The 26,733-nt window shown below is 46.2% G+C and overlaps 3 protein-coding genes across 10 annotated transcripts in view; 1 reads left to right on the forward strand and 2 right to left on the reverse strand.

Annotated features, from left to right (window-relative positions):
* Positions 1–1,084: 1,084 nt before the first annotated feature.
* On the reverse strand, positions 1,085–1,891 carry HBAD (hemoglobin subunit alpha-D-like). The gene is made up of 3 exons (XM_005508460.3): positions 1,683–1,891; positions 1,364–1,568; positions 1,085–1,260 (listed from the first exon to the last, which is right to left on the reverse strand). The coding sequence occupies exons 1-3, from the start codon at positions 1,769–1,771 to the stop codon at positions 1,132–1,134; spliced, it is 423 nt and encodes a 140-aa protein (XP_005508517.1). The 5' UTR covers positions 1,772–1,891; the 3' UTR covers positions 1,085–1,131.
* Positions 1,892–4,174: 2,283 nt separating this feature from the next.
* On the reverse strand, positions 4,175–6,456 carry LOC102090486 (hemoglobin subunit pi). Its single transcript, XM_005508459.3, has 3 exons — positions 6,231–6,456; positions 5,002–5,206; positions 4,175–4,452 (listed from the first exon to the last, which is right to left on the reverse strand). Exons 1-3 carry the CDS (start codon positions 6,323–6,325, stop codon positions 4,324–4,326), a joined length of 429 nt encoding a protein of 142 aa, XP_005508516.1. The 5' UTR covers positions 6,326–6,456; the 3' UTR covers positions 4,175–4,323.
* A 4,331-nt stretch (positions 6,457–10,787) lies between these two features.
* Positions 10,788–26,733, forward strand: part of NPRL3 (NPR3 like, GATOR1 complex subunit) — a 45,910-nt gene continuing 29,964 nt past the window's right edge. For 2 of the 8 annotated variants that reach the window (XR_010466315.1, XM_065030718.1), the window contains exons 1-5: positions 10,790–10,911; positions 12,175–12,244; positions 20,326–20,455; positions 23,921–23,995; positions 26,485–26,638. Coding sequence is in view for 6 of the 8 variants with exons in the window: in XM_065030718.1 (XP_064886790.1) it covers positions 20,372–20,455; positions 23,921–23,995; positions 26,485–26,638 (313 nt within the window). In the remaining 2 variants the exon portion in view is untranslated. Of the gene's footprint in view, positions 10,994–12,174; positions 12,245–15,936; positions 16,368–16,695; positions 16,735–20,325; positions 20,456–22,426; positions 22,667–23,920; positions 23,996–26,484; positions 26,639–26,733 lie in introns of those variants that run through there. The other 6 variants (XM_065030721.1, XM_065030719.1, XM_065030720.1 and 3 more) reach the window with 6 other exon arrangements.

Here is a 26,733-nt window from a genome sequence, read left to right on the forward strand (position 1 = left end):
ACAAAGCAAATACTTAGCCAGTAGAACACGTGTTCCCAGCAACGAGCACCAGAGGTGGACACTGTAAGCACAACGAGTTCAGTAAAGGTGCAGAGACCAACAGCAGGTCACAGGGAAGGTGCTGGAACCAGGTCTGGGGAGCAGGGACAGGAGCAGGACCCCCCCAGGGACGGCGGCCGTTGAGGAAAGAGCTGTTCCCAGAAATTTCTTGCTTAAATATGGAACTTAAATATATTCATGGTATTGAATACTTATGTTGGCCAACCTGAGTCAGCTGTCCTGGATCCTTTCCTCCCTGCATTATATACCTGCTTACTTGCAAAACATGAGAAACTGAGGGATGACCTTGGCTTCCCTATCAATAAGTATCAACATCAGTGAGTTCTTACATTTCTTTCATGCCAAGTCCCAAACACTGGAGAGTTACTGGAAGAAAACATTAACTTTGTCCCAAGATGCTATATTATTGTTCTCAAACTACATTCAAAAACAAAGGCCCATGCTAACTATCAATAAGAAAATTAACTAACCTCATGGAAAGTTACCTTCGTTCAGCCAAACCAGCACGCAGGGCAGGTATGGGGGCACTTCCCTGGCAGTTGCTGGGATTTGTGGCTCAGGGGCTTGAGCCCAAGAACACTGTTTGTGCTTAATAGTCTGTGGTGGATGTTTTTCACTCCATAAACTTTTCTGACTGCCTTTGGAGCTCATGCAGGCACTCAGCTCCAACAGCTTCCCCAGTCCTAAACAACAGTCATGATAGATGGAGCCAGGAAGGATTAATTCTACCCTCCTGGAGAGTCCTTCAAGGGGATGCAAGAACCGCTTGTCTTCATCTTTAGCTCCCGCTCCCCAGAGGGGTGCAGGCATGGCGAGGTGACAGGCTGAGCTCCATCGCTCTGGCCCTGCTACCACCATCAGCCACATCCCAAGCTGGAGAGGGGGGTGTGGAAGTGGGCAAGGCTCTTGGTGGGGCACCCAGGCAACCCATGGCCAGTGCTGCCCCCTGTTCCACGGCCTCCCTCCCTCCCACAGGAGCACAGCCCACCCAGGTCCCTGGCCCCAGCACAGACGGACACGATGCTGCAGCAAAGGTGTCTTTATTGACGGCACTTCGGCACGAGCGATGGCTTATCTGTACTTCTCGGCCAGCACGGTGCACACAGCCGACAGGAACTTGTCGAAGGCAGCATGTGCCTCCGGGGTGTAGTCGTTGCCCAGGTGTGTGGCCAGCACCACGTGGAAGCACTGCGCCAGCAGCTGCAAGGCAAAACAGGGCTCAGTACCGCCGGCATGGCCCCGGATCCCCAACCAGGTCCCTGGCCCCCAACTCCCCGGCCCCTGACCCCCGTCCCCCGCCTGCCTTGAAGTTGACAGGGTCGACACGCAGGTTGTAGGCATGCAGGTCGCTGAGGTCAGACAGGGCTTGGCTGAGGTTGCCCAGGCTCTTGACAGCGTTGCCCAAGGCGGCCAACACCTTCTTGCCGTGGTTGCGGACCTGGTCGGAGCCATGGTGCAAGTCGAAGTGGGGGAAGTAGGTCTTGGTCTGGGGGTAGGTGGTGAACAGCCTGCGGGAGCGGGATGGTCAGTGCTGACCCCCAGCCGAACAACCCCCAGCAGCCCTGTAGGGCTCCCACCCAGTCGCCCCCCTTGCCCATGGTTTCCCCAAGCTCAGCCCGCACCTCTCCAGGGCCTCGGCTCCACAGTCTGGGTGGCGGATCACCTTCTCCCACACCTGCAGGACCAGCTTCTTGTCAGAGTCGGTCAGCATGGTGGCGGCTGGGGGTGGCGGTCAGGGCTCAGTGGTAGCAGGGCCCACCAGGACATCCTCTTATAGTGGTCGGCACCTCCGCCCCAGCGTTATCTTATCGGCACCAAGGGGTGGGGGGCCACTGCCTCAGGGGGCCCCGACTGCCCTGGGAGGCCCAGCCCCGAGGGGGCCCCAATGGGGCCCGGCTGCCCTGCCCTGATGTGCCGCACTGCACCAGCCCCACGCTGGGCTGGGGGCTGGGGGCAGCACTTGGCTGAGCTGCCCCATGGTCAACAGCAGCCATCGGCATGTCCCACGGGTGCCACAGCCTCGGCCTCACAAACCTGCATATCCTCAAGCTTCCTGTTGGGATCCACCATTCCCTTCTGGCCAGGCCAGGGTCCTCCCTGTCTCTGCAGGTGTCAGAGTAGATCCCACGAGCGCCCCCAGTCCCTCATGTCCTCCAGACCCCAGTGCATCCATCCCCTCTCCACCCAAAGACACTGTGAGCCTCAGAGCAGGAGCCACGGACATGCCCTCCTGGTTCATGCTGGGGATCTACCACAGGAAACAGCATCTCCCCAGCATCCTGGAGAGACCTGAGTGGGGAAGAATCTCCTTTTCAGGTCCATAGTCTTCCCAAAATCCATCCTGTGATGCTTGTCAGGCCTGGTCTTCTTTCCTTCTTCCCACCCCAGTGTGTGTTGCTATCCCTCTGTAAACACTGGGACATTTGGCAGGGCATATGGTGGCTGGTGACTGTCACATCCTTCACTCAGCCTCTGTTAAAGTCTTTGGTACAAACTTGGAGTTAGGGATACACCAGTTGCTGACCTACCACCTCAGCTGTGGATTTAAATGTTCGGGTTACTTGAGACCCACAAATGTAGCATGTTTGAAAAGCTTCTCTAAACACATTTAGAGAAATTCAGTGGCTTCAGAGCTTCTGCACTGTCTCTCTCCCCCTTGCCCAAACACAGTCTCAAAATTTTGTAAACGGGATGAGGAACACAGCTTGTAGTGCCAGCTCACGTTGTCCATCAGAGTGTGCTTAAGAATTTGTGCCCACCTTTTCGTGTCAGAATTCCTCTGAGACAGGCATGGGCAGTAAATGTAACCTGATCAATAATTTTCTCCACAGCAGCTCACATGGTGCAGTGCTTTAGACGTTTGACCCAGCCAGCCCTGGACACACACTGATGTTCTGACTTTTCCTGAGCAGTGTTTGCACAGCATCAGGACCATCTCTGCTTCCTACTCTGCCCCCACAAGCAGTAGATTTTGGGGTGCATGATACACTGGGATGGGACATAGATGGGCAGATGATCCCAACTAACCAAAGAGGTGTTTTGTACCATATAATACCATGCTCATCAACAAAAGAGAAAATAAGGGGTTTTGAGGGATTTTAGGGTGGTTACCCTTTTTTTTTTAGCTCAGGAACTGGCTGGGCATTGGTCTGCCCACAGGAGGTGACGAGTGATTGCCTTTGCATCACCTGTTTTGTTTTGTTTTTGACATCTTCTTCCACTTATTTGCCACTTATTAAACAATTATTTACATTTGTATGTTTGCTTGATCTTGACCCCCAAGTTTTCCTGCTTTTATTCTTCCTCGCATATTCCCCTCATCCTGCTGAGGGAGTGAGTGAGTGACTATGTAGTACTTAGCTGCCCACCATGGTCAACCCACAACAAGTATGTGTGGAGGATCGCTGTGCTTCCCCAGGGTGACCATCAGTTCTGCACTCTTCCCTGTCACTGCTTTCCAGAGAAACCCTTGGAATTTGTGGTCCCCCAGATGCCATCAACACTGATCTCCAGTGGTCACCAGTACTCCCAAATTTCAAAGGCATGTAAATTTCCCTGTATAAAAATAAGAGATGTCAAGCTGAGGGGATGGTCCCTTTACCAAACTTGTCTAGCAGGTGTGATAGCCCAAAGTGTTCATGAAGCACATCAGATACCTTGTCCATACCGATGGAGAGAAGCAGCAGAAGACAATGCCCAGCATCGCTCTGGCCACATCCCAATATATGGCAATGCAGGTTTTATTCACAACAGGCTACAATGGGTTTTAGGTAGGCCAAACAAAACATGTGGGTCCATTGAATATCCTAGCAGGGTAAAAGACTGTTTCCTGATCAGCCTGGAAACAGTCTTTGGTGGATATACCTTTGGTAAGCAGTAGCAGTCACGAGGCTCTAACCTGTTCTGGGCTTCTGCTCAATGTTATGTTATTCCCATTGAATATTATGTTATTCCCATTGAATTAGTACATGAATTCATTGGTAGACGAATTAGTACATTAATTTACACAGCTTAGTATTTTCCCCTCCATATTGTGTAGACATTTCAGAACACCCCTGCCTGAACAGCAAGGTGTAGGTGGAAGATATGGAGATGAAAGCACACAGACCATAGCTCACGTTTGAATTATTTATTGAGTTTTGCAGATGACCAAGCCTCTGCATAGGGGATTTGAGAAGACTGCATAGGAAGGGGTGAATACCCCAGAGCCTGGCAGCTGGGGTGCACCACAGATGTGCATCCCTCACCCTCTGTGGAGGCCATTTATCTGTACTTCTCAGTCAGGACAGAGGAGACACTGGACAGGAACTTGTCCCATGCAGCATGAACTTCTGGGGTGAAGTCAGTGGGATAGTGGGCAGCCACGGAGCACAGGATACAGTGGGAAAGCAGCTGTAAGGGAAAACACAATAAAATCCAGCATAATCAGCAACAGATGTCAGTCTCGGGGTCTGCAAGGGACCTTGTTCCCAGCGCGCTCTGGGATGACAACTGCGTGTCCCAACCAGGTAGCACTGCTGCCTGATGCTGTACCTGAAGAAGGAGAGTTGCCTTTGGTACAGGGCAAAAAGCCCCGCATGATAGCACTCCTGCTTTCCAGATGTCCCTTCCTCCCCAAGGGAATGCAACAAAGTGGAAAGGTTTAGAACTTACTTTGTTCAAGCCAGGAAATATAACTTGACTTGAGAGGTTCATAAATTGCAACAAAGGCAGCAGAGAATTGAGTCTGTCTAACACAAACCATAGGAGTTTGAACTAAACCTGATCTTTCACCAAAAGACCCAATCTCAGGTTAAAAATCAGGTGGGGAACAAGCAGTGACAGGAGTTGACGAGGCTGTGCAGTGCAGGCGGTGATCCAGCTGCCATTAGGCAAAATGATCTGTGGTCACTAATTCTGTGATGGCAGTTTTCACCCCTGAAAGTCTCTGTGCTCACTCACCTTGAAGTTCACGGGGTCCACCCTGAGGATGTAAGCATGCAGCTCGCTGAGTTTGGCCAAAGCGCCTCTGATGTCACCAATGTGCTTCACAGCTTCCCCGATGGCATTCATGACCTTGGAGCCATGACCACGAAGCTGAGCTGAGCCTTGGCTGAGATCAAAGTGAGGGAAGTAGGTTTTCGTTGCGGGGTAGCTGCAGAACAGCCTGGAGGAGAACACGAGAATGAGATTCAGCAGTGGAAGTGACATGAATGAGATGGTGACACCTCAGAGCGATTGCAGTGTAAACCTGCCAGTGGCTGTAGGACAGCTTTGAGATCTTGAAGCTTACGTCAAGACCTGTCTGCTCTTAAACCTCTTCTCAGTATGTGCAGATTAGACAGTGGGTTAATCTATACATACTAGGGAATAATTTAATGTTAAAAATAATTCTAAACTTATATTTGGGGGAGGGGGAGTGTGTGTATTTTAAAATAAGTAATAGCCCCAAATTGTCACTACAGTTCCTATATTACATTGTAAGGCAGTTTGCAGGATCTTCAAACTAATGCAAGCTGAACGAAACAGAATTGATATGAGGGGTACTAAGAGTCCCCGAAGAACATCACTATACTTTATGTTGAGCTGTAAATGACATTTAAATAATTTTTAGTAACATAATAATTTCTGAACAATTTCCCTATTGTGCCAGCTTGCTTAATTTGTATGAATTTTGGATTACTGTGCTATACCCCATGCAGGGGGTCTAGTTGTCTTGTTTCCCAAGTTTGTTACTTATCAACTGGAACAATGAAACATCAGTATCCAGTGAATTTAGTGGATCGCTATTCTCTTAGTGCCTAGAAACTGCAAGAGAAATGGCATCACTTATATAGAAACTGCATCACTTGTACAAAAAAACAAGTTCATTTCCTAACAGTGACAGCCCCACTTCAGGACACTGAGTATGAATGACTTTGAATTCCTCACCAGCACTCCTGGCTGTGAATTCTTCTGAATTGCTATAATGGGAAATAAACCATTAAATTACTTAGAAAATGATGTTTTGCTGTAAAATTTTGACGCCTTCTATCAGCATTTAGTAGCAAAAATATCACTCCAGAAAATTACATAGCAAATGACATAGTGGTCATCCATCAATGCTCTCCAGTCCGAGTGTGCTCTTGTGCAAATTTACACGAGATGCACGCTAACAGCAAAGCCAGAGACAGGGGTTCTGGGGGACTTACCTTTCCAGTGATTCTGCCCCAATGGCATCGGCTTGGGTAGCCACCTTTGCCCAGATGGTGACCACGGCGGCTTTCTCGGCTTGAGTCAGCGTCATTGTGCAGGCGGGTGCAGGCTTGAGCTCAGGCAATGAAAGCTCGGAGCAGGTTTGGACCCCTCGCCCTGGCAGCCCAGGTTATAAAGAGGAAGGGGAGAGCGGCCCTTGGTGCCTGTCCACGCTCATTGGTCACTCAGAGGTCCACCCATGGAGTTGGGCGACTCTTATCTCCCTGTGAAACAATGCCTATTTCAGCAAGGGTCAGTGCACTGGCCTCCTTGCTTGCTAGTGTTATCAGCTTCTTGCTTCTGAATGTAATGGCCATGTGGCCTGAAGAAATTGTCTGGACACATATTGATACATGAACAGAGAGATAATGTTGGAAAATTCCAGCAGCAGTGCATTAGGACACATCTTTAAGCTGAGGAGCATACGGACTTCAAGCAAACTATGGAGGTTGGAGAAAAATCTGCATTTTCTGCCTCGCATCGCAGATGCAAACACGAGAGTGGGCCTTTCTGTGTCAAATCATACACTTCCAATGTATGTGGCTGCCATGTGGCCCTATATTTTATATAAAATGTTTCCTGAGTAGTGCTAGGGACAGGCTGGGTGATGTGCATTATAGTGCAGAGGGGGAGTGAGACCCTGATTTTGTGGGAATCAGTGGAGATTTTGCCGCTTGCTTCAGCACTTCCAGGACTTCAGTTTGCCAGCCTCTTGCAAAGAATTAGGGATGCACTCTGTAATTTGTATTACTTATAACAGCACCAGTACTAATGACTTCTATGGATACAAGGAGATGGAGCTTATGAAATTGAGTAGGGTCCTAGAAAAGTGTGTGTGTGTGAGAAAGCCCAGTCAGATTTTTTTTTTCATTACTAAATGCCTCATACTGCACCTCTTTGATTTAAAGCTGTGTGATCTTACTGTTAATTATCCTTTGTACTGTAAAACAGCCCTCAGCAGCAAGGCCAGTGCTGGTATGTGCTGTGCTAAATGATGGACACGCACAGGAAAGCCTGATCCCATGATCGATGCCTTGTAGCTTCAGGGCATGGCCACACTTGACGGGTGAAGGACCAAACAAGCAAAGGCAAGATCAGTACAAGCCTGTAATCACGGATAAGTGGGCAAAGTGTCAAAGAAATACTCTCCTGGAGATGGTTGTTTCTGAACCTCAGGGAATGAATATCCTGCCAGCACATGCAGCAGAGGTAAATCTCTCTGCCCCCTGATAAACTACAGCGGCCATACCCAGCACTGCCGGGTGCTGGCACCGTGCATGGAAAGCTGGCTGGTGCAGCCAGAGAGGTCAGATAGTGTTCTCTGCCCAAATAGCCTTGCACCTTGCATGGAGAAGGTTGATATGCATGAGGCAGATTCCTTGCCAAGACGTGTCTGCGTTTTACAGCAATACTACAGATGGCTGCAGACAATGCTCCCAGACACGGCTGTCCTGCTAAGAGGAAAGCCCGTCTAGGGATCAAATGATACTTGGCTCCTGTGTACTTTGCAGCATGTCCAGCCTATGGTTATCTGCACGAAAGTACAGATGTCACAGAGGAGCATTCACCAAACTTGGAGCCTCTCTTGGCAGCCCTGGCGTGGCTGTACTGCGCTGCTGGGCAGGGAAACCTGACTGTTGGCAGGTGTTGGGTCTGGGGTGAGACCTAGGCTGTCATGTGTGCTGTGCTTATGGTGGGGGTTTCCTTAGTCCCTTCAGATGGGGATAGGTCTCTCCTCTCTGGGTAGACTCTACAGCCCAAACAGACCCCACTCTCCTGGGCCTCTGCCACTGCGTCCTGGGATCAAGTGAGAATGAACCAGCGGAGCAAGAGAAGTGGTATGGATGGTGTTGGACAGCTGCTGCTGTATCCTCTGGTGTCCACAGTGTTCTGGTGGCTGCAGTGGTACTCGCAGAAGGGCTCTGACCCACTCCTTATGCTTTGCACTGGGCTCTGAATCTAAGCACCTCTCAATGTGATCTGTCAGATGAAGCTGGAGAAACCTTGGGCTTTCCTAAATGGCAGGCACAAAGCACTTGATGCATCTTGGTCTACAAGCCTGGCTTGGTTTGGTGATCTTGTATTATCATACCCTCTGTGGGGATAAGGCATGCACCATCAGGACTCCTTCCTATATGGCTGCCCACTGCTTAACCTAAATATTGACCCTCCACAACTGTAGGATTAAGGTCTGTGTAGACATGAGGATCAAAGTGGTGCCCACACAGAAGGGTTAATCATCACTGAAATCTTTATGTAATTTCAATTAGTTTTCTGAGAGTTACTCTTGTGCTATCACAAAAGCCGGAGCAGCCCAAAGATGATAGTTTGCTAGAAGGAGCGCATTGCTTGCCCAGGATCAGGGCTGCACTAGGGATGGCTACACACCCTCCTCAGGAACGTGCTGGGTGGGACAAGCGTGATCCTTGGCCACGTGCTGCAATGTGACATGGAAAGTGACAGTCTCTCTCCTTGCATGGACCATGCCAAGTTCCTCCAGCAGCCCATGGGGTGACGAGGCACAGAGGTCCTGGCCTGAGCAACACAAAGAGTTGGGCAACACAATCACTGGTGATCCCCCGGTCAGAGAATCGATAATGAATAGTGCTCTGGGAGACCCCGCCAGAACTGCCTTTCTCTCTTGCTGCTGCTTCTCACAGTTACGATTCATAGACCTGTAGCAGAATGTCCACCCTTGTGCAGATGGAGAATCTTTGTCATGAACCTATGAAATCTCACCAAAGGTGACACCAAAGGTGATTTTTAGTATTAACGTAGCTCTTTTTTAATCCCGTTCCAAAAGCAGGCTGTCAGAGTTTCTCATTTTAAAAGGCAGAAGCAAGCAACAGGCCCATTTGCTTGTTATAAAAGCAGGTTTATAATTTCTATCAGCCCTGACTGTAAATCCAGTGACTGACTAGATGGCACCTCTGTGAGATCAGGGATATTCTCCATGGGCACTGTAACCCCCTCAAAGGGAATTCTTGTGGATAGGGTGGCACATGCATCTGCTCTAACTCTGAAAAAATTTGGATGCATTAAATTTTTGAAATCTTTAAAGTGGAATCTAAGTCCTGGCTTTATTCTTTAATTTCCTAACAGCTTGCAACACTTTAACTAAACTACAGACTCCGAGAGCTGGAAATGACAAATTTGCCTGTAATGTATTATTTAAGAAAGTACAATTATGCTTTGAACCAGACACACTGGGAAATTTTAACGTAGCTGCCCAGCACTGGTTCAGGAGGAATGCTGTGCTGTGATAATACAGCTGCTCTTTAATCACCCTCAGACAACTCTGAGCCCTCAGCAACACCTTCTCTTGCTTCAGTCGCTATCGCTGGCCTTGTGGAGAATGGCCCTGCAGATTACACCCTGTGCTGTGTGTGCTCATCTCCCTCTTCAACCACCCATCTCTGCCCCATGTCCTGGGGAGAATTGCAGAGCAAAACCCAGAGTGGGAATATCTCAGTGTGCTCCAATATCTAAATAATGCCATCAAATACAGAAGAATTTGCATGCAAAACCCAGGACACCCTCTGACATAACTGCTGATAATTCTGGCGTTGGTTGAACACAAAATAAGATGAAGGCACCAAGACAGCTGCGCTTTACCTAAGGGACAGTTACCCTTACTAATCTAGAGGCAGGAGTAAGTTTACGGAAACCACGGGGCAAGTTGTATCAGTGCTGTAAAGCCTGCTGGGATCATGCAGCGGACATGAGAAAAAAGGTCAAGCGCACCTTTCCCCAGGGAGCCAGGAGGTCCGACCTCCACTGCCTGTGGGCACCTGTATTGTCCGACCTGCGAGGGAGCGGACCCCTCCCTGGCCACACTGCCTTGGCCACCAGCTTTTAGAAAAGTTCTGGGGCTGTTAGTGGCTGAACTGGCTGAAAGGCGATGAATGACCCAAAGAGACCAAAGGAAAGAAACACAAACGGGCACTCCAGGCCTCTGGCAGCCCCTGCACGAGGGCTCCAGGGCCAGGGCCATGGCTGGGGTGCCTGGGAGGCCACTGTGCACCGGCTGGGGTGCAGGGCTGGACTGGAGGTGCTGGGGCACTGGGCTGAGCTGGAGGCTGTTGGATGTCAGCACTTGAAGCACTTTAGTAAACTGGGGGTGCATGGAATGGGGAATGGTGTCCATGGGAAAGTATTGGTCTGAACAGGGGGCACAGAGCTGATTGAGTACTGGGCAGGGGGTGAGGTGCTGGTCTGAACTGGGGGCACTGGGTTGTACTGGGGGAATGGGGCTGTGGGTGTGTGAGGTGCTGGTCTGAACTGGGAACAGTGGGTTGTACTGGGGGCACAGGACTGTGGGTGTGTAAGGTGCTGGTCTGAACTGGAGGCACTGGGTTGAACTGGGGACACTGTTCTGAACTGGGGACACTGGTCTACACTGAAGGAACGGGGCTGTGGGGGTGCGAGGTGCCGGCTACGGCTGCGCTCTTCCCGCAGTCGGGAAGCCCCGAACCCGCCGCCCCGCACCGACCCCGGCGGCCCCGCCCCGCCGGCAGCCGGAGCCGCGGCCCGGGCCCGGGTAGCGGCGGAAGCGGAAGCCTGCAGCCGGGCGGCTCTTCCTGCGGGCCGGGCCGGGCCGGGATGGGGGAGAGCACCAGCCCCATCAGCGTTATCCTGGTGAGCTCGGGCAGCCGCGGCAACAAGCTGCTGTTCCGCTTCCCCTTCCAGCGCGGCGCCGAGCACCCCGCCGCACAGGCCAGTAAGTGCGCGACGCCGCGGGGCCCGGCCCGGCCTGGCCTGGGGACTGCGACTGCTCCGCGCCCGCGGGAGCCTCGGCCGGGGGGCCTGGCAGCCCCGTGTCCCCTGTGGTGTCCCGCACACGCCTTGTGGCACAGCCCCCCGTGCCTCATACTCCCCGTGCGGGCCTGGCGCCCCTCACACGCCTCACACCCCCCAGGGGCCCTCATATATTTGGTACCTCCAGGGCTCATCACACACCCCTTGCACCCCATGGTAACCGAACCACGTTATTGCCCGGTGTGGTTACCGACTCTTAGTGACCCTTAGTGAGCTTTAACCCATAATGGCTAGAAACTAAGAGACTTTAGTCCCTCGTGTTGAGCAATGGGGTGGAGGAGGTTTAATTTCCCCTGGAAAACAGGACCATCCAGGTGCCAGCTGGGCTCTGCAGGGCCAGTGTTGGTTGTCCGTCTTCCCCCAGCGTTCCTGATCCAGGATGGTGGCCTGGCCGGTGGGCGAGTGTCTTGGTCCGTGGCCTGATGGTGCTGCAGAGCGATGTGGCTGTTTGACTTGGGTCGCTTGTGAGCTGCTATGTTTCATGAGGTGTTTGACACCCTTGTTTAGGTTGTGAGTCACATTTTACCAAAAGAATTGTCTTAGAACCCCTTTTCGTTATTATAGGTGAAATCTGAAAAGGGTGGGATTTGCCTGGTTGGTTTCCTCCTGCCACACTCCTGCTTTTTGTTGGTAAATGATTTCAATACCTGTAACTGCAGGAGGGGTTCTGCAACATTATCATTTTCCCAAAACCTGAGCAATAATGAGGGAAATACATTGGTCAGAACTGTATTTTTTGCTCTCTCTCAAACTCCAAACTGTTACGTGGCACCAGAGAGGAAAGTTGTTTCTGTGAATGTTTTGCTTTCTCCTCGTTATTCCCGAAAATGTAAACCTCTTTCTCCTATTTTTTGATGTGGTTTTGAGTGAGAGTAGAAAAAACAAGATCTGGTACTTCTGCCTGAAAGGGAAGGGGCTTTCTGCTTTTAATATTGCTTTTGATGGATCACTGTTATAGGTAATTTTTAAAAGGGCACAGACAAGTATTCTCTTAATGCTCAAGTATTTTCTTAGCGCACTTATTTTAATGAACACTTTAGGGAGATCGTTCCTTGAAAAAGCTGTCCTTATTCTTTGTTTCAGATAAACCAAGGAGTCGATATGCTGTGAATAGCTCTGGTGACACCACAGAAGATCAAGATGGGGACTCCAGGTAGGGGAAAACACTTCTCCTTGCCCAAGAGTTTGAAACAAGAGAGGTGGCCTCTTGCTCTCTTGCCTGCTAGTTCAGTAGGCGAATTCTGTCGGACTGTGTAGAAGACAACTTGCGAAGAGATGCTTTAATGCCAAGTTATGAGCAAAGTAGTGCTTAACAATGAGGAATTTCTCATGAGGGAATGCTAGTGAGTCTGTTGTTTTCTGTTCAAGGTGTAGGTCAAGTATTTTGTGCTCATCAGAAAGGCAGTATTACTTTTTCAAATGTCGGGGTATTAATACTTTGTCAAAATTCCACTTTTCTTTACCTGCCTACTTCTAGCTGGATATATTATTCAGTTTCCTCAAATTCTTCCCTAGCTCATGTAATTGTTGTATGGGATTCCTGTGCACTAATGAATAACTAATTTTTTCTCTCCAGATATAGCTGCCCTTGTGTCTGTGGAGTGGAATAGTAGCTCAAAAGGCAACTGAGACTTAAGGATAGTTTTTCAATTACAGGAAATCAGCGGGTAACACACTGAAAATAGGCAGTGTGTTGTTCAGCGTGCGTGTATGTACAAATGGACCCTCTAATTAGTTTCTGTAGAAAACTGGAAATCTGCATGTTTCTAAATTTATCACTATCAGATATGAGAAAAATCTGGGAAAGAAGAGGTTTTTTTAATCTGTTGGCCCATAGTTCAGTTGCAGATCCTTCTTGTGATATGTGTTTTAATCTCCAGTTTTACTAAGAGTTGCTGCTCTTCTCTCATATAAGGGTGAAAAAGAAGTACTCATCACTTGCCTCCCAAAAATAATTTTTTATCGCAACCTCACCAACTATAAGTTTGTTGATAACTTTATGACTGAGAATAGTTGAGCTGAGATTAAAATTGCCCATGACAGTAAACTTCAGCAATTCATATGTTTTTCTAGGACTGGGAATCTTATGAAAACACGTTTTGCTTGAGGTCATTTCTATCTCTTGCCTCTTCTGGTGTCTTTGAAACTTTCAGGTGCAGCTTTCTATTGTGTCTCCAGTGAGTGGAGATTAAGGTCAGTGTTTATAAGCCTTGTATCTACTCAGATGAAATTGAGATGTCAGCCAGCACAGGTCTGTTAGCAGGAAGACCCCTAATATTATCTCCTGTGGATCTGTCTATAGCTGCCGTGCACATGAAGGGGAAATAGAGGAAGAGGAGTGTTTATGCTGCTCTGAAAGTGTTGGTTCTGCTAGAGTTTGAATATCGAGACCCAGCACTGCTTGTGCTGCTTACATGGCTGGATGTCTGCATTCAGAAATTCAAAGCTTTTTCCCAGTACCAGTGTAATCAGTGGTGTAAATCCACTGCAACCCATACAACTGATGTAGCAGCTAAAGGTGTCCTTCACTTCAGTGATAGCAGCTAGTAGAAGCAATTCTTAATGCTTTTTATATACTAAGTACTCTTAATTTGTATTAGGCAAGAGGAGGTGTAGGCAGAGTTAATATCTTCCACTGGACTTACTAATACAGGTGGAAAAAATACACAAGTTGTAGGTACACAGGCCTTTCTTCCAGCACAAAATAAAAAAAGATCTTCAAAACTGAACAAGAGGTTGCTCAGACTTTTGGTTTTGTATCAGACCATTTTTGCGGTAACAGAAGTTGGTGCCTTGGAGCAGAAGTGATTCTGAGGGGAGAGTGGAGGCAGAGAGGTGCAGGTGTCTTGGGGAGAGTGAGATGCTTGTGATGTGTAAACTAGGAAAGGAAGGAGTTTAACTATCATATGCTGTAAAACCAGTATTGCCATTGAACCCGTGGGGATTTTTCCTCACCAGTGTTTGCTCCTGGGCTTCTGTTTGGAATGTGTTTTGTATGTTCCCAGTGAAGATCAGGCCAGAAAGACCAGGAATGGAGCGACTGTTTTGAGAGACGTTCCCCTGCAGGTTTGTTGTTCCGCAGGGCAGCGGTGCAGCGGTTCTCCCGCTGAAACACTCTGGCCAGGAGCCCGTGCAGAGAAGTCATCAGTGTGAAGTCCAGCCCGTTTGCTGTTGATGGTGATTTTCTGGTTGGAGTCCCCAGTGGAAGTAATTTGTTAAGTGGTTTTGTATTATTTCTGGAAAGCTTCTTGAAGGAAGGGTTGGCAAAAAGATTCCTTCAAATCACTGCATATCAGTAGCAGTGGTTTTGGTGGCACAAATTGAGGCTTTGGAGTGGTCAGACTGCTGGGTTGAGTTGATGGTGTACTCTAAGCTGAATAATGTTGTAGGGTTAGGTCTTTCCCATGTTTTCGTGTTTGGTAGCAAAGGTTATTTCAGACTTGTCTTGTTGCTGGAATAGTTCTTACGAGGGTTGGATTAATCCTTTTTTATACTGGATGGCTGTCTTTATTTACTAGCCATCTAGCACCAATTGTATCCTAGATAAGGTTCACTGTTGCTTTTTTCCTAAGCTATTGAAAGCCAGATCAATTACTTTTGAGCTGTACTTTCCTGGAACAGTTGAAGTGTATATATTTCTTTATGGCTTCAGAAAGGACAAAATTAGATCAGTTTAGGTGCCTTAGCTTGTTTGCATAAATGGATTTATTTTAGCCTTCAGATTCAAATTTCCTGGTCATTGTTATGCTTCTTGTTTTTCATAGACAATTGCAGCCTATTCATGACAATTCTACCTCTAGGTTACTGGTGTGTATTTGCTTGTATTAATTTCTACGCAATGGAGCTCTGTGTTTGGGTCTTCAGAACATAGATTTTTCTTCCTTCTAAAAACAAGTCAAGCAGCAGAAAGTGGTTGAGGTGTGTTGATGATGGCTATGCAACAAAAAGGTATTCAGAAGAATCTGTCACTGTCAAAACAAATTACCTGTTGAGTTTCTCTCTTTGCTGGCTTCTTCTCAGCCTTTCATCATTTGTTTTCTTTAAAAACATCCTTCACTTTTTGAGAGCTTTACCAGTAATATGTACCCCTCACAGCTTATGGAGGTGTCTCCGCCCTGAAAAAACATGAGGCAATTCCTCTTTTGAAGCCACAAGAGAATGCTTTGTTGAATTGGTTCAAATGTTTTTTGTAGTTTTTCTGAAGGTGGTATAGTCAGCAAGCAAAAATTCTAATGAAGACAGTAACATATGTTACCTCAGACTCTGCATTTTTAGTAGTGTAACTGAATTACTGAAGGAGGTTTAACAAGTTTGACAGCATTGATGTCATTAATTGGCCAAATGCTTCTGTTACAGAAAAAAAAAAGGTCAAGTTACTGACAAACAAGGACTTGAATGTCCCTTTCTAACAAACAGTAGTTCTCCTGTGATAACATTTCTGTATTCTCTGTCCCTCTTTGACTGAACACCAGTGTTCTTCCTTGTTTTTGTTCTGAAAGGCTTCCTTTCTGTAAGCTCGTGCTTTTCCATTCACCCATCCATCCCTTTGAACACCCTTCCTGTACTATCACCCCCTTTGTATAGTCTGTCATTTAGGACTGCTCTAGGTTCTTTTTTCAACATGACCAGTAGAAATCTCCTGTCTTTTGGATTAAAGAATTGTTGGAGGTTTTAATTTTATCTCCCCTTTGTAATTTGGACAATATCAAGCTTTTATCAGATTCATTTTTCAGTATACTTAGGAAATTTGTTTCAGGAAACAAGTCCTTTTTTCCTTTGTATTTGGGGGAAAAAAAAAAAGGCAGTTGACTTAAAATAAAAATAGGTGTTTGTTTCTCTGATATAAAAGTGGGTGCAGCTCTTAACAGAGCCTTCTCTTTACACCTGTTGTGGAGGAGGTTTTCAGATTCTTTGCCTGCCCTTTTTAAGCTTCTGTGTGTTGCCCGGGGCAGCCAGAGATGGAGAATGACTTCATGCTTGTGCTGTGGTTCTGGACAGCCTTGTGCCCATTGTTTGGATCCCTGTGGGAGCAGCAGCAGCTCCGTGTGCGAGGCCCTTTGCAGAACCCTGGCTGTGCAAGCGACGAAAGTGTTTGGCATCCTCGTTCTCCCAGGCTGGGGGGTATGGAAACACCAGAACCGATTGCCAAGAGCTGTGGGTCATTTGGGGCTGCGTGGGGTGTTCTTTGGTGAAAACGCTAGTAATAGTCTAGAAAAGAAACTGAAGTTTAGAATCTGCTCTAAATCAGACTGCAACCTCTTCTATTTTCTTTTAAGGTAAGCATGAATTAAAAAGTATGGTGTAAATGCAGCTCCATAAGTGCAGCATGTTGTGGGAACACATCACAGCAGCCAGTGTTAGCGAGAGGACTAAAATGCATTCGCCTGTTTTCTCTGTGTTGTCAGTCTAAACCTGCAATATACCCCTGGAATTCACCTGCCATTAACTTTTGACTGTTCTCAATAGTTGTATTTCCTTTACAGGAGTTTAACCCTTGATAGTTCATCCTATTTTTTTTTTTTTTTTTCGTATTTTGTATATTTGCCTCGTTTATTTTCTTTTGTTGTGTTTTGTTTTGTGTTTATGGCCATGTTCCCATTTCAGAGACCAATGTCCTCTAACTGATGAGCAATTGGTTTCGGGGTAAGACCAAACGTTCTAAACAATCACTTTTGTCTAGAATGGCTTTCTTTTCTCACCATCCTTTTAATTGTGCTTTGTTTCTGTTTTCTGTTTTACTGAATGATGAGATAATTATATGCTAAATCACAATGTCTGTAGGAAACATATTGCTAAAGGTTTACGCTAGGATAATTACACAGGTCCTACTAACATTTCAGTGCTTCCCGTAGGGTATCCAGGACAGGTGTGGTGCTGTCTCTTCTGTGAACTGAGAAAAGTTGTGACTTTCCGAGAACGCAGCAAGTGTAGCCTTGGCGTTGGAGTTATTCCAACAAGGAGCCCTAAACCAAATTGCTTTCTGAGGAGCAATAACTTAAAAGTACAGATGAGTGAGCACAGTCCCATAGTAGTTATGGAGATCTCTTCAGTGACCTGGTTTTGAGCAGCTGCTCTGGTTGCTTGTTCTTGGTGCCCCTAAGCTAAACTGGAGGACTGCATTACACCCCCTTTTTGAACATCCGGAGGGAAAAGTGCTTATCTCTACCCAGAGCCCCAAAAGTATTAAACTGCATCTCTAGTCTCTGCTTAACATAAAGTTGCTCACCTAGATACTCAGCTCCCATTCTAAACCACTTCAAAGAAGAATTTAGAAAAACCCTGCTTTGAATTCCTGTAAAAAAAAATAAATAAAAGTTGTTATCCATTCTTGGGGAAAAAATGAACTTGTGATTGAGATTCTTCCCCCCTCCTTTTCCATGTGCTAGAGCAATTGTTTCCGCTAGGTTTCCAGAGGAGATGCTGGTGACAGCAGTCAGTCTGCACTAGTGTGGTTTGTATCGTACTGCTGGATTGTCTGCTTTTACTGCTACATTGAGCTCGTGATAGGAGTGATAGGATATTTGGGGCAAATCAAAGCTTTTGGGTTTTGTATTTAGTTTCCTCCTGCTGAATTCTTTGGTCCAGGAGAGGTTTGCTTCCCTCTGGAAATCACAACGTGTGGACTAATCTTGTAAAACAAAGGACTGTTACTGCCCAACTGCAAAACCTGATCTGCTTCTAACAAACTCCTGGGCTCTGAGAAGTCAGTATTTTTAGGTCATTGTAATACACCCCAGAGATTAGAAAATCAGTATCAAAATATCTAAACTAAAAAGGTTATTTTCTAAGATGAGATGATGGATTGAAGTGATGGGAATAACGTATCTGCTGTCCCTCAACCTCCTCATTGTCCTGAGGCCTAAGAAATATATAAATTATGTAGAGCATGGGGGGTGAAAAATCCCCAAACCAGCAAAATGAATAAATCTAGGCTGCCAGGTGAGGAGAATGGGGCTGGAGTCCAGGTCCCTTGGAAGAGCCTGTGGTGATACCAGGTGTTTGTAGCCAGCAGGTAGCACCTATGTAGCCCGTCACAGGCTTGTCTGCCCCGAGCCTGTCATCTGGCTGCGGTTGCAATATCTCCCAGAAAGACAAGTCTGCTAGTGAGAAGATACTGAGGACTTTACAAAAATCAACCTTTTAATCTTCTCCTCCCCACAGAGCCACGTACAAGGCTGGGCAGACATGGCTGCTGGTGTCATGAGCTCTCCTGGGGAGCTGCTGAACTCTTACGTTCAGTACCACATTTATCTGTTGGTGTAATTCCTTATAAAAGTAAAATCTTTAACAGCAGTGAAAGTCATCATAATGATCAATTTTCCAGTTCCCAAGCTATCCTTTGCCAAGGCTGGGGGAGGGAAGAGTAACGCTTTTCTTACCAGCCAGCAGGCGTTTTCTAGTTTACCCTTCTTCTCCCTTCACCCCCCAAAGCATATGCTCGTTTTGGATCCATCGCTGTTAGAGTCTTTCTGGCTCCACGGTGAGCCTGTTAACGAATACAGCTGAATGGGGCAAAAAGAGGGGGAGAAGCTCAGTGCTGTCATGGTGACATTTTTCCTATTTTGAACAGGATCTCCAAGGGACTGTCAGTCCAGATCCTGTTTGAGGACACTTTGCCCTTTCTGCATGAGCTCCATGTGTTGTGCAGTGCGGTGGCCGAAGACTGTGGGCTCAGTGGCCCCAGGAGTCTCTGGCCAATCTCCCCATCCCTCTGCTTGCCCTTAGCAAAGTTTGGAGCAGAGCAGCCAGGGGTTTGGAAGTTTGTACAGAGCTGCTCCTTCCATAAGCCAAACGTAAGCAGCGTGCTGTGGTCAGGATTACCTGTTTGTATTATACAAACACTGGGGGCTTTGTCAGTTTGTAAAGCCCCCGTGTTGTCCTTCGTCTTCAGTATGTGAAGGTCTAATAAAAGAAAAGCCCCCTGGGTCATGTGCAGATGGGTACACACAAAAGATCTGTCTGTGTGCATTTGTCTGAATTTCTGTAGTACTCCATAGCTCAGAGTGAGCCAGGAAAATGGTACATTAATTCCATCTCTGGGCATGGAGGGCTCGCTTGTGGCCAAGAGATAAGGTGAGCGCAGCACACACCCATGCCTGCCCTTTTCTCTGGGCGATACCGGGTTATCTGGGGTACCTGCCTGCTGGAGGGGGGTGGTCTGGCAGGGACACACATCCCTGAATGTAAATATAGAAAAGGAAATTAACATTTTCATTCTTAAAAAACATGGTCTCATCAGAAACTGGTTTGAAATTAATTTGGTTAAATGGGAGCCTCTAAGAAATCAGATGAGGGAAGAACTTGCTAATATCAAACCTTGTACCGCTCCTGTTCTAGAAGGAGTTGTTCCCTCCAGCAGCTGAGTCCCTCTTCCCTGAGGATTTGAACTCCACTTTCCTGAGGAAAGCAAGTGTTTGTAGAGGCCAGACCGATGTCACAAGGCCGTCGGAAAGAGCAGTTGCAAAATTCCTCTTGTGTCACACTGGATTCTTACCCATTTTTGTAGCGATACCTGTCTTTTCCAGGGCAGACTCCTTGTAGGTGCTTGCCCTCCTGTCTCACAGCTGCCCTGGTCCCACCACTGAACCAGAGCAACCCAGTAACTCCATGGGCAGCACTGGGAAGGGCCTGCACTCTCGTGAGGTTGTCTTAGATTGGTTTGTCAGATGAGAAGGCCCAGGTGAGGCCAGGCAGCTCTCACAAGGGTGCTGCTGGTCTGCTCAGTAACTTTGAATCTCACAGATGAGATTTGGGAAAGGGGGCACAAGCATTGGATGTATGGTTTTCTAATTGAATCAGCTCTTTCTTGCTTTCCCCTCTGCCATACTGGGTGGCTTAAAGATCTCTGTTGTGCTTGAGTTGACAGGCTGTGTTGATATGTAGTTGCTTAGTAAGTTCATTAACCTGCAGCTAAATCCAGGCAATGGCTAACTCAAGCTGGTTTTATATTTAAGCGAACCGCATCTAATCTTTCCAATGTATTTTGCTGAGCATGTAATTAAATAAGCATGACCCTGCAGTCTTTGTCATGAATGCTTCCTGTTTTATAATTGTGATGATCTGAGAGATGTAATTAAGGGTTCTTAATTTTCCGTAATTGGTGCTACTCTAGGTACAGCAATCTAGACACAACTTTAATTAAAAACTTATAAGTTAAATATATCTGTATTTGGAGGAATATTCTGGGGGTATGCTTTTTGAAAATTGTAGTAACTTCTCTTTCTGCTCCTTAAGGTTTTCGGATGTCATCCTGGCGACAATTTTGGCTACCAAGTCAGATATGTGTGGCAAAAAGTTTGAACTGAAGATTGACAATGTTCGCTTTGTTGGCCATCCCACGTTGCTTCAGCATGCCCTTGGGCAGGTATGGTATGAGGTCTGCTCTCGGGACCTGCCTTCTTTACAGACTGCCTGGCTTAGTTAGGAAACTTAGAAAATATATCCTGTTTTTACTTATGGGTGCTCAAAGCTGTCTTTTACTTAGTTCCAGATAAATACAGTGAGTGGCAAACTGAGGGAGCTGTGTCAGTGATTCTCAGAAACCCCCTTCTGGTTACTGTAGAAAAGCAGTGTGGGTAAAGAGGAGTAATACTAAGCAGTCCAGCTCAAAAAGCTGTTTCTCCCTGTTAGTTATTGCCAAGTCAGCTCTTTAACACCTCTAATCAGTATGGCAGTTAAAAAAACGCGAAAGAAACGAACAAAAATCCACCCCAAACCTTCACAAATGTGATTATAGAAGCCACACCAGCTTTGTTTGGATTTCAACTCTTTCTGCTGCTCAAGTTGATTCACATGGCCCAGCTGGAATAGATAGGCTGTTGAAAGAAGTCTAACATTTTCTTGTGGACAAAGTCAGGCTGCTGTTTGCATTGAGACCTTGCTCTGTGGTCTGTGTTTTAGCTGCTTGGAATGAAAGCAGTTGCCACCTGGGCTATGGAAAAGGCCCTGCTGAAGTCTAGGAAAGAATTTACACACTTCTATGTGCAAAATATTTCCTGTCTCATTCCCCCTTCTTGATAGACTGTAAGGATGAACTAAGGTTTGCTAATTTCTGAATCCAACACTGATCTCTGTCACTGAATTGCTTTGGTCTCTTTTTTTCATCAAATTGTCTAAGTAATTCATTTTTCAGGAAAAAAAATCTGCTTGCCAATTTTATCATCCTTTCTATCTATAATTAGAGGTGCAAGCAGCTTGTTGGCAACTGCTGCTTGATATTTAGAAGAACAGACTGCTTTAAGGATCGGAAGATACTAGTGTTCTGCTTTTGAAACTCAATTGTGAGTCTACAAGAAATGTGATGGAGGATCACCGAGATTCGGTCCTCAAATGTTTAAACTGCTTTGGAAGCCAGAATTCAGTGTCTCCAAGCTGTACAAGTCCATCATCAGGCCCAGGGTCCACATAGCGACCCTGGCCAGGAGCAGAAGGAGACAGGACCAGAAACAGGACTGCAGGACAAGGGTCCATGCGGGAGACAAGCTGTCTATGATGACGTGGATCAAAGGTGCATCCAGGAGACAGGGCTGAGACAGGCACACTTGCAGGCCCTGAACTGAGCTGGAATGGGGCTCCAGAGCTGAGCTTAAATGGGGCTCATGGCCATGGGCTGGGGTGTGTGGGGGGGACCATTCAGACTTCTGGTGCTCTCAGGGCCCTGACAGCAGTGGCGTGTTCTCTCACAGTATCAGATTCCTTTATTTTGCTAATCTCGTCTGAAAGGTACAACTTCCTAAATGTGGTGTAAATTACGATGAAAAATTGTATTTGCATTTTTGCACCATATATTATCATTATTATACATTCTCTCCACTTTCCTGTCAGTTTTATCCTAATTGCATAAAATATCTCATCATTTTCAGTTTATCTAAATACAATTGCATCTGGGTAAAAAAAATACAGTTATAAAGTGCTTTAAACACTTTTATTACTTCTTGTAGGATCTCCTTTTTGTGTGTGTCTTATCACCCCGGTAATAGTGTCCAGAATCTTCTAGACGTGGCAGCCGTCTCTGCCTGTTGATTTGAGTCTAAATCTGGGACTCCTTTGCAGTTCGGAGGAAGCTGGATGGAGCTCCTTTCCCGTGGAGCAGAAGCAGGGACCAGAGCAGCCCGACAGTCTCTGGTTTGGGTTTCTTCAGAGTTCACACTGCAGCAAGTTAATCCACAGGACAGCTCAGCAAATTCTTACTCAGATGAGATTCAGGAGTTACAAGAGCATGAATATTTAATCCTGTGTGCCAGACCACCTTTTATGTAGCAATCTTCTGAATTCTTCAAATTCCTTCAGCATTTTCTTTTCCAGTTTAGTAATTTCTTCTTTGTTTTCTGCACAGGAGATGATACTAAATCTATCCTGCATCCCAATTAATGTGAATGGTGGTAGTCTCTTTGATTTTAAGGAAGGAACAAGATCAGTTCCTACGCTTGGAAATGCTTTTGAGTCTTTATTGAAGATCATGAGGCATCCTGGAACCTCTAACTCCAGAATAAATAAACACAGTAAATTGACTTTACCGCCCTCTCATCACCGCCTTTTTGTTAGAGCTTCACTGACACTTTAGAAAAAAAAGAAAGTATGTATCGCTTCTTTTAGTTTCTCTAATTTTTAAGACTGCTGAGTATAAACACTCAGATTTTTGAGTTCACTGATGAGCAATTTGGTGCTGATGCTCAGGACCTTCCAGGAAGCGTGGATGTGGCTCTTATCAGCTTCTCTGTGTTTGCCCCATCTCAGACTTTCCCTTAGCTACATATGTACATGTGTTGGGTAGAGACCGAATATGAGGTTCGCTGGGTGATGTAGCTGTTTTCACTTGAGTTTGGGTGGGGGTTCAGCTCTGGGGGTGGCAGGGGTGTCCTCTGGATTTTGTGCTCCATCTTGTGGTGACGCTCGCTCCATTCCCGGTTGTTAGTCTCAGGTGTGCAAATTCAACTTGCTTGTCTTGGCTTCCACTGTTCCTCCCCACCAGAAAGTCTGTACCCGCATTAGGGCTGAAGCTCTTTGCTGCAGAAAGAACGGACGGAGGGGGAGAATGTGTTCAAAATCCTGCAGGGAGGAAAAAGCAAACCTTTTATTTTAGTACAGCAGTTCTAGAGCATTTGTTTGTTCTGATAAAAGCAACAGTTTGTAACGTGACACAATCCAAATGGGGATTTTAGGAAAGGAAAGGGGAAGGAAAGGGAAGGGGAAGGGGAAGGAAAGGGAAAGGAAAGGGAAAGGAAAGGGAAAGGAAAGGGAAAGGAAAGGGAAAGGAAAGGGAAAGGAAAGGGAAAGGAAAGGGAAAGGAAAGGGAAAGGAAAGGAAAGGAAAGGAAAGGAAAGGAAAGGAAAGGAAAGGAAAGGAAAGGAAAGGAAAGGAAAGGAAAGGAAAGGAAAGGAAAGGAAAGGAAAGGAAAGGATTGGATTTGTGGCCTAGGACGAGAAATCTATGGACTTCTCTTTAGTTGACAATATATATAACAATTGTGCTAAGGAATTTAAACCTACGGTCCCTAATGATGCTAAAATGCAGTAGTAAAGACACCTAATAAAACTGCTCTCTTCTCTGATACTCATTTCTGTGGTCATGACCGAAATGCTTTGGTATAAGTCTTCACAGCTTCTCAGAAAAGGCAGTGTTGTCAAGTAAATAGGACACTTTCATTAAAAAAACCCATAGTGTTAGTTTTTACAAGTCAAATTTCATGGTATAATTTTATTTGTCTGCTCTCTTTTCTCAGCAAACTTGTTATTTGACTCACTTAGGCTTTTCTCTTTTTTTTTTTTTTCCTGGTTTTCCTTTTTTTACCTCGTTAGTGGCTCCAACTAACACAAAATATATTTTTCAGGTATCCAAAACTGATCCCTCACCGAAGAGAGAGATGCCTACTATGATTCTCTTCAATGTGGTGTTTGCACTGAGGGTAAGGACTGTCTTCATTCCATCTGACAGCGGGATGTGCTTCAGGTGTATAACAGAATGCAGTGGGCTCACATGCCAGTAACCTCTTTTAAAACATCCAGTGCCTGATTTCATTGGGATGTTTTAATTTGAAACAACAAACCTGACCAAGGTACAATATGACACTGACGAGTGGGACAGTTTTGCAGCCCAGTGGAAAACAAGTATAAATTTATCTTCAGGACATTTTCTGGAGTTTTGGTTTTAGATACCCAGAGTGCAAAGGCATGCAAGAAACCACTTTGCAACATGGGTATGAACCAAGTTGAATGTCCTGTATGTGTCTCCCGTTATTAGTGAGCTGGTAACTCTGGCTCAGGACAGCACTGTTTGGAGCCCTTACTCATGCTGTGTGAAACAGACGTGCCTTTGCCCAGCGCCTCTAGGCTTTTTTTTCTAATTAAACGGACAGTGGTTGAAAACTGCCTCCTCTTGGCAATGAGATCATTGTAAATGGAGAGAGCCAGGAGGCAGCAGCTGTAGCATTCTAAAGGATGCTCAGCAAGAACCTGGAGCAAATGTGTAATTCTTGCTTGGAATTTTTTTCAGGTCTACTCTATTTACTCTATTGGTATCCGTGTTAGGGGATCCTGACTTCGCTCATTTGGTGGTACAAAACCCTAGAAATTTCATTATATTTGAGTATTATTTGATTTCTGCATTCTGGCTTTCTCTTCTCAACCCACAGGCTGCATCTGTGGAGCCAACATTGTTTTTGTGGCATGTACACATGCGAAGAAACTTAAAAATGAAAGAAGGAGGTGGAATAGCCATCTTTATGGAAATGGTTGATTTTTGCTTGAGTGGATATAGTGTAATGATTTGAAAGAATCCAGTTCCTTGCTTGTGAGATGCACTAGTACTTTTGTTACTACTGGCCTCCCCGCAGTGACTAACAAGGACAGGGCCACAGTCTGGATGGCTTGTCCTGAGTTGAGGAGCAAGGTTTCATACAAAGCAATTTTCCCAGCAATCCATCTGAATCAAGCAAGAAATAGTTTGCTGAGTTCTGCTGGCGATCCAGTGATGTCGTGCTTTGGGACATCCTTAGGTCAGGAAGTGCTGAATTTGCGATACAGTTTATTTTAGTTTTTGCATGTTAAGAGACATCACCTTTAAGAATGCTGTTGTTTTGGCATATTGGTAAAGCACCACGCTTTGATTGTAGGTCAGTGTGTGTCGATGCTCGTGCAAACACAAATGTTGATGCACATTGAGTCATGTGGAAGCAGAAGTGCTAAAACCAATGCTCCTTCATTCACAATATTGCAAGAGCTCAGTGAAGTATCATGAAGGCTATATCTGGCCCACGTTTTTCTAGAATCTAATTTCTAGTGGTTTTCCTAGGGAAACGTGTTTTTTTGCATTTTGGTATTGTGATGATACTGATGTAGTTGTGTGCGTAATGCAGCACAAATCATATTTGCCAAATGAGACACTCTTATTCCATAGAGAACTGTCAGGTTTCTGGAAAGTGGACATTTTTTCCTAGCACGATGCAGCACCGTGCAGGGGGTGGGTGGAGGCGTTCCGAGATAACGCTGGGAGCCCATCTGCAGCGGGCAGACCTCGGGCAATGTCCCAAACGCTGTAATCAGCACTGACCCTGCTGTGTTTAAGCTTCAGGGTTACCAACGTGTCGTGACTCAGCAGGAACAGTGGCATCCAAAAATGATGACTCATGGTTTGCTGGTTTACGTGCCAAGTTATCACTTGCTAGAACTGTAAATTCCTTTAAATGTCTTAACAAACACGAAGCAGCTGCTGGCTCAGACTGGAGCCACCGAGTCCCCCCACCTTGTCAGCTGTACTGACACGATAGGCTTTTCCAGCACTTTCATTCTGGGACTTGCACGAATGCAGTGTTAGTAATAACCCACATTTGTGAAATACTTGGGAGCATAAATCCAAATTCATTCTGGTTTGGGATCAAGTTCTTGATCATGTGCTGGCAATTCTTACCTAGTTACAGTCTTGTCAGTATATAAGGCAAACATCAGTGTAGCAACATGGAGTGGGTGGGCTGTGTTAAAGGCGCTGCAGACCTTACACTCCCAGTGAATTTAACCTGAACATTATGACATTCTCCCTTTCCAAATAGTTTGACACTTTCTCACTGTGTGCAAGTGAATTCCTTGGTCTCTTTGCTAGCAGAAGGCCCATTAACACCTGGAAAAAATAAACCAGACAGGAGTGTCGTACTCCAGGTGCTGTGTTCATTTGGTGTGCATAGACAAGCTTAGAAATCCCTGAGTCTTCTCTTTACCTTTGGACATCTCTGAGCTTCTGCTTTGTTGCTGCTAGAGAAAATTCCTTTCTTTTGCCAGTTGCCAAACAGGCTGACTTTTGATATCCAATGAAGATAACTTTTGACTACTTATCCATCACTGTAGTTCCACAGATGTGATTGTGGCTGAATGACCGACTCTTTCTTTTCCGTGTTGCCCGTAGGCCAACGCAGATCCGTCCGTGATAAATTGCTTACACAACCTCTCCCGAAGAATCGCCATAGTCCTGCAGCACGAGGAGCGTCGCTGCCAATACCTGACCAGGGAGGCCAAGCTGATCCTGGCTATTCAGGATGAAGTGTCTGCCATGTCAGAAAGTGAGTGCTGAGCTTAACTGTGTGCAGGAATATGTTTGTCCAGAAGCACTCTTTCAGAAAAGTACTGATTGTGCCTTCTTACTTCTTTTGTGGCT

This window comes from Columba livia, chromosome 15 (assembly GCF_036013475.1).
Source record: "Columba livia isolate bColLiv1 breed racing homer chromosome 15, bColLiv1.pat.W.v2, whole genome shotgun sequence".
Lineage (NCBI taxonomy): Eukaryota > Metazoa > Chordata > Aves > Columbiformes > Columbidae > Columba > Columba livia.